Source organism: Nipponia nippon, unplaced genomic scaffold (assembly GCF_047370975.1).
Source record: "Nipponia nippon isolate SJK-2023a ecotype South Korea unplaced genomic scaffold, ASM4737097v1 scaffold_1, whole genome shotgun sequence".
NCBI lineage: Eukaryota > Metazoa > Chordata > Aves > Pelecaniformes > Threskiornithidae > Nipponia > Nipponia nippon.
This window is the reverse complement of record NW_028262290.1, coordinates 21537501-21545055: the sequence shown is the minus strand read 5'-3', so window position 1 is coordinate 21545055 and position 7555 is coordinate 21537501. Positions and strand designations below refer to the sequence as shown.

General features: G+C 44.7%; 1 protein-coding gene and 1 pseudogene across 2 annotated transcripts in view; one reads left to right on the top strand and one right to left on the bottom strand.

The window, feature by feature from the left end:
- Positions 1–4948: 4948 nt before the first annotated feature.
- LOC148057257 (uncharacterized) lies at positions 4949–5955 on the bottom strand (annotated as a pseudogene).
- The window catches only part of ZFPM2 (zinc finger protein, FOG family member 2), a 317280-nt gene continuing 315556 nt past the window's right edge, over positions 5832–7555 (top strand). Inside the window, exon 1 of one of the 2 annotated variants that reach the window (XM_087747663.1) lies at positions 5832–6239. In XM_087747663.1, coding sequence (XP_087603789.1) covers positions 6200–6239 — 40 coding nt within the window. In that variant the 5' untranslated portion in view covers positions 5832–6199. The remainder of the gene's footprint in view (positions 6240–7555) is intronic. The other variant, XM_087747644.1, reaches the window with a different exon arrangement.

The following is a 7555-nucleotide window of genomic DNA, read 5'->3' as shown; positions in this document are numbered from 1 at the left end:
TCGTTCTGAACATGCATCCATGTTTTCAGCTTTCTTCAATCAAAAAACTTTCTCTAGCTATGCCACAGCTACTGAATTTTCTTTTCCAGCTGAAGGCATGGCATACTACGTTAGCTTCTGCAAGTCGCTTTTGCAGTAGAATTTTGCCGATCTGGAGATATGTTTTTTTCTGTAAAGGAGAACATGGATGCCAAAATTAGGAGCTGCTTTGTATGTATAATTTTTCAGAAGTAAAACCAATTTTTTCCAGGGTATTACTGCAATCCTGTGCAGTGAAAAAAGAGTATTTTACATTATTATGAAGAGAATTATGATGGCTATTCTGTGATTCTGATTTAAAGTTGCCCAAAAAGTCTAAGCAGTTTGGTAGACTAACAGTCTAACAGTTTGTTCATCCATAAGATTACCTGAGCAGTATCAGAGAGCATCCAGTCAGGAAATGAAGAATAATCTTTGCCACTATTTCTGGATAACAAATAAGATATAAATTTTAATGTGAGATTAAAAGTATCTTGCATAACTGAACTATTGAAAGAGAGCAGTGATTTCTGCTCTAATTAAATATGTGAAAAGAGACAGGAAACTGACACCAAGAAAATACTAAGCTTTGCACCAACCAAAAATGAACTCAAATCCAGAGAGTAGCCTTTTTAGGAAAAGTCTGCTTAGGAATCCAGAAAGTTTCTGAGGTCACCATTTATTTCTATGCCATTCTTCCTTCTCCATATGGAGTGGACATGGGTTTTGGCCTCTAAACACTGGCAGATCTCCCAGAATGGATGCAAAGGTCTGGACTATCAACATGAAGTCTGACTCAGCACTGATTCCAGCACTCTGTGTGTCTGGCTTCCTACATTGCTGTACCCATTGAAATCCTTCGGCCAGGAACTTCACTGTAGGGTTGTGATCACTCCTAGGGAGTAAAACATTCACAAAAATGTAATAGTAATTCAATTCTAACTTGTTTACAGGACTGGTTGAAAGGGCAATACATATTCACTAGTCTCACCCATTCTCTTTGGATATCCGCAGATCTTCTGCAGGTTTCTGGGCATGTGAGGAATCTGCCTTGCAGCATTTTTCCTTTGTGTCATCTAGAAACGAGTTGGTAGAGCTTTTTCCTCTTTTTTTTCAAAAGTCAGAGGAAGCTTTACTTCTAAATTCAGGGCTCAGTCTGATCATCTTTCAGCTGCTCAGTGATGTTTGATATGTTTGTTTTCTTGCTGTCTTAGAATCTAAGCTTTCTTTACCTTTTCTTATTAGTATTTCTGGAATGACCACACAGAAAATCTCTAACTTATGAAATTAGAATAAACTGTAGATTTTTCAAACTGCTGGGAAGGGTGCAAATTGTCCCATATTCGTGTTACAGGGGTATTAGTTCTGAGCCTTAATGATGATAATTTCATGGTCAGTCTAGTTAACTACTTCACTATTGCCCAAAGAAAGGAGAGGGATAAAGTTGCAAAAAGCTATGCCGTATATTCTTTCTAACACTGTAAGTGGGTAATACTTGGGAAAATACCACCTTTTTCTTCTGTCTCATTCAGAGCTAAAGAACCAAACACTATGATTAAGATCATGGAAGAATCCAAGTCCTTACAAAGGAAATTGAAACCTAAGAGCCCAACAGAACCTATGCAATTGTATTTTTAACATTGCATACTCTAATTGGGTGTTTTAAATGGTCAGAAATTGATAATGTGCATATCCCAGAAATCAAGCATCTTTTCTTCCAAATTCAATTGCTGCCTAAATTTTGGGATATCTTCATCATATTTGAGTATCTTTGTATACAATAGCCCATATCCAGATTTATGTGAGAATTCTGAAGTGATTTTGCTCAGTGTACACTCTTTTTCGCAAAAAGAGATAGGAAATCCATACTTGCTGGTCAAGAGGTTAATTCTGCTGCCAAGAGAATATTTCAATATTTTAGTATTTCCTCTTCTCAATGAGGGAATGGAAAGGTTGTTTTAAAAATCACTCAGTGTTCTCCAAAGAAGGATATTGTTTTTAAAAGTATGCATGTTATCTATGTGTAAGATAGTTGCTAACACTTGAAGATCATGGAAATCGAAGCTGCAATTTTCCTAGTTTCTTTGCCAGAGCATAGGCATTTCAAGAATTTAAGTTTTGCACTGTGATAACCATTCAGTTAGAGGGTTTATATAAATCTTCATAGAATCTTAGTAAGGTATAGACAGTTGGAAGTGACAAAGTTTGAAATGATTAAGAAGTGAGCCGCTGTGGAGGTTATTTTCTTCTTCTCAAGATACTGTAATTAACTAAGAGCATATGTCTTCTGAAATGGGCCTATACCACCACTGCTCCCATCCAATAATTATTTTGGTTGAAGAGCACTACATTTTTAAACTATTCTTACTCCATCATTTCTAATTATCTGTCTGTACCCTCAGCTTTTGGACAGACGGCCACCCTTCACTCAGTACAAAAACAGGAGACATTCTTTCCCCTGCCCCCATGCTGAGATGCTGCAGTTGCCTCCGGCTGGGGCTACCATTCTCTTGGCCATGCTGGCAAAGCACTCCGTCAGCACTGTCTGGTTGCTACAGGCAATATCCAACAGGTGAACCTGAAGAGCCAGTGAATGGCACAGACACTGCAACCTTGGTGTGGACATCATTATAGCTACAGCAGTTCAGAAAATTATGCAATTGAGGTGGGGGGGAGAGGTAATTTGTAAGATTTAAAAAATCTACTCTGAATGACTCTCCTGCAGATTAACAGAAAATGCTGGGACTGTTCTCGAGCCCTGAGGGAAAGCTACACCACTCGACTTGTGTCCATACGACTCAATCCCCTGCCCCACCAAAAGAGCCTTGCCAATACTGCCTATTGGAAACAGCTCCCAGTGAACAGCACCGGAGATCAGCTTAACTATTGCACAGCATCAATGATCACGTGCAGCGCTCGAGCTGTGCCCTGGCCCAGCCTCAGCTACTACACGTGGCCTGCTAGAGCTTTTTTTCATCTGAGATATGCTACGTGCTACTTGTTCTGCTAAAGAAAATGCGTAATTTTCATGCAGTGCTAAAATGTACTAAATGAAAGCTTCTCTGTGAATTAGGGAAAATAATTCATTAATTTAGACCATTAATTACATTTTAAAACAGCAGGCATCTGTATGTTTCTTTTTGAAATTTCATAAACAACCTTTTAACCTTCAGGTAAACAAGTCCAAAATACACTGAAATACACTGAAATGCCTAAGTGTATAATCCTTTAAGTGATCAAACATATCTCTGAATAGTCAAACAAATAATACATCTTTATATGTCCTCTTTTGAGCTGACAAAATAGAATATGGCCTTAATGCCTCAGAATAGACAAAATATGTAACTTAACTTACATTGCTGCTTAAATATTTACGAAAGCACGAGTCAGCATAATAATGATGCTCTTATGTAATTTACCCTAAACAGTAAGAATAAACACTTGTGATACAGACTCTAGCACTGCTTCATTTTGCATTGCTGTTTATCACTTATTCATAACTGTTTTATACCACGTAAAGTATATTAATTTTTAAGTTGCAGTTTGTATATTGTCCAAATGTTGGAAACAGGTTACTCAACTCCATTCTTTTACATCTAAACAGCAGTTGGTTTAAAAGCGGTATCTGTCAAATTACCTGTTTAAACTGAAAACACTGTGTGGGAGGCAGGCAACAAAATAGAAACAGAAAAGAATGGTCAACCTATATGAAGGAAAAGACATTGCTAATTCTGATTATGGACCCGGGCTGAGATTTAAGAAAATGGTGAGAATGAGTAAAGAACAAATATTAACTTTAATTTGAAAGATGGGTTTCAATTCAAGCCCCTGTTTGAGCCTAATTCTGCAACAAAGCCAAAGCAGAGCATTTCATTTGGTGGACTCTTATGATGCCTGTCTACTGCCACAGAAAACACTACCACTATTACATTGGTACTTAACCATGAGCCTACACCTCAAGGAAAGAAATTGAAATATAAAATTGGCACACCACAATCACTTCAGCTAAATGGAAAACATTTATTATTTACTCAGATTCTTTAAAGTATCTGAACAACAACTGTTTAATACAGCTAGCAGTTTCTATCATGTTCTCTTCTTTAATATAAAAAAGTGTTTTTGCAAATCCACTTATCATTTACAAACATTATTTTCTAACACAATATGATGGAAAATTTTAGTGCATTACCATATTAGAATTTCTGCTGCTTATATGAAGACTTTTGCAATATTGGCCAAAAAAATAATCACTGAAAGTTTTGAGAGGTCAAGCTGAAAACTATTTCTGTTGAGAGTATTTTGACCACAGAGGTAAGAGTTAAAGAAATGCTTAACAGTTTACCCGAACATAAATCATTTAATTCCTGCTAGTGAAGCTGTAAGAACATTTAACATTGCAGTACATTCATGTGTCAGACCTCCAATTTCTGGAAGCATGGTAATAAAGATGTTTCAGTATCAAGAGTCTTTACTTGGCATCACTGAAATCAGGCTGATTTTATTGTTTGTGTGATTGTTTTCTTGTTTTGTTTTGGTTTTTTAAGATTTTTGCAAAGTTAATGTTTGACAACACTGAGAATCTGGTTACGTGTGTGCTGTGCTAAGCAATACAATGAGGTATAGAAAGCATGGTCTGTTCATAATGGGTCACTACAACTGCATACATAAATTAGATGATTTAGGTCATTAAAACAGCATGTTCAAGAGAAATTTTGTCCTAAAGACACAGACTGTAAACACGAGCATTGCTAATGGTTTAGCTTTGTCAGAACACTTAATTGGTACCAGAAACAGAAGTGTCAAACGTTGGTTTCTACTGTGCAAGAAACAGAATTTCTCTATTGTCATTACTCAGAAGGGTAAAACTAATTAAAGCCTAGGTAGTTAGTCGGCTTATCCTTCTCTCATCTAAAAGTCGAAAAAAGATCAATCACGCGAGCAAACGGTGGTGACCACAAGGCCAGCCCTCCCCGGGACCCACCGGCTGCCGCAGGCGGGTGCCGGGGGCTGGACAACGCCGAACGAGGCGGCCGTTCGTGGTGCAAGCCCGAGCGGACCCGGGGCGCAGCGGGGCGGCTCCAGCCCCGCCGCCGCCGCCGCCCGGCAGAGCGCTGCCGTTAACGGCCGCCCCGCGCGAGTGGCGGGCCGCGCGCCCCTGCCTCGGCACCCGCCCGTGGCGACACCTGCGAGGCGAAGGCGGGATCCCGCTCCCCTGTGGTGGTGGAGCCACCCCCCACCCCCGAGACGGCGCTCTGGCGCGGCGGAGGGAAACTCTGCCCTCGCCGCCCCGCCTGGGACTCTCCGGGATCTCCCGGCCTAGGGGCCAGCGCAGGAGGAAGCGTTGCTCTTCCCACAGGCAGCGCTGAGGCCGAGGCAGCGCGGCGGAGCGTGGAGGCGCCCGGCTCTGCCAGGACGCCCCGGCGGACTCGCTGTGCGGGGCGGGAGGACTCGTGCCGGCCGCCTGCCTGTCACGGAGTTTCTTCGCCCATTCTCCTGCCGTGCCTCTTTCAGGAAAGTTGCGGCTGTCTCCGCCACCAGCAGCCCTGACGGAGCCGGGACAATTGAAGCCTCCCGCCTCAGCACCCCGTGCCCCACAGGCAGGAGGCGATTTGCATGCGGACTTGTCTCTGGTAGCAGCCCCTGCCCGTCAAGCCTGACGGACAAACGCCCCCCTCTTTCCGCCCCCCCGTCCCGGAAAGCCCCTCCCTCGCCCCCTCCCTCGCCGGCACCTCCCGCCGCCTGTCAGTCGGAGCGGAGCGCGGCGCGGGGAGCGGAGGCGGCACGGCAACGGCAGAGAGCGGGCGAGAGAGGGAGAGAGAGAGCGAGGAGCCAAGCTCTCCCCTCCCTCCCTCCCTCTCTCCCTCCCTTCCTTCCTCCTCTCTCCCTCCCTCCCTCGCTCCTTCCCCTGCTCCCTCCCTCCGTTCTTTCTGCTTCTCTCTCCCCTCATTCTCGCTCTCCGTCTCGCCCACCCCGATCTCCGTTTCTCTTCCCCTCGTCCTCCGCCACACACGCACACACTCCTTCCCTCTCCCTGTTTTTCTGTCATTTGACTTTGCATCTCAAGGTGGCCACCGGCTCCTCAATGAATCCCGTCTGTTGATCTGTCACCCTCCCTCCACCCCCGTCCCCTCCCAGCTCCACTCCTGTACCTGGAGCAAGGCAGGAGCGGCAGCCGAGCAGCATGTCCCGAAGGAAACAGAGCAAACCCAGGCAGATCAAACGTAAGTTTCCTGAGGGGGGCTCCCTCTAACAGACTTTTATTTATCTCGTTCTTGGGAGACGCGAGAGAGGTGGCTGTGGGGAGCAATAGGGGGGTCCAGAGTACGGACCGAATGATGAAACTTTGCCAGAGAGCCTGAGGATGGGGAGAGAGGAAGGGGACAGGAGCGAAAGCCAGGAGCTGCTCTGATGCGGGGTGAGCAGGCTCCTCACTGTCTCGGGTTTTGCTCCTTTGGAGCTCTTGCTGCCTCCCCGTAGTCTCTTCAAACTGTTCCTCCGAGTTTCGGAGTGGGATCACTCACGTTTTTTCAAGTTGAAGTAGCGCCGGGAGCGCAGCATAAAACAGCTTGCGAACACCGTACCACTGAGCAACTTTCTGCGTCTAACGCGTGTGGACAGACTCATGCCGAGCCTGGGCTGCAGTAAGTACCGGAGGATCGCAGAAAGTGCGTGTGGGGGAGAGCCGAGAAAGTTCCCGCGGGGGAGCCGGTGGGTTGCGGCGCGCCGGCTGCGGGCCCCGCCGTCCCCCCGGGGCGCCGGCCCCGCGCCGCGCCGCTCCGCTCCGCGCCTGCCTCCGGCGCGGCCCGCCCACGTCCCTCCGGGGCTCACTTTGCAGCTACACCCGAGGCGCACGCTCGCCCTCGCTGTTTTCGGGGGTTTAACACTTGAGAGCTGTTTTGTGCATTGAGAAACAGGTGTGCTGAAGGCTTGTGGTTGAAAGATACCCTGCCTAATGGTGTTCGTAGTTCACTTTTCTTGCCTGTGACACACGACAGAGTCTTAACTTCATAAACTTTTCCGTGCTGTAGATTATTCATCCGAACAAGTCTAGCGGTCGGGACTAGAAGAAGTGTCAGGCGTTTCGAAAGAGGGGCTATAAATCATTTTGTTATAAAATCAGCGGCACTGATGTATCTTCATTGATGTTCTGTATTACAGAACTCCATTCAAAGTAACCATCATGGGACGTGGAGAAGCTCTTTCAGTAGTATTTTCCTTATTGATTTCTGACTCCAGAATGCTTATTAATAGCCCACTTCGGATGGAATATGTATTGAATTGACAAAGTGATTTAGCAAAGAAGAAAATGAGCTTCATGTCGAATAAGATTGGTCACTGTAAAGTGTTCGAGTAGTATTGGCTGAGCATCTCTGCTTTGTAGAAATTACCTTTTTACAGTCTTTAACCTGATAAATACAAATAACCATCATGGTTTCAAATTTAGTTTTCAGTTTACTGAAGTAGCCTAATAAATGATTGAATATTTCTGTGACATATTTTTAAGTTGATTATAATTTTGTGATCCAAGAAACTTTGA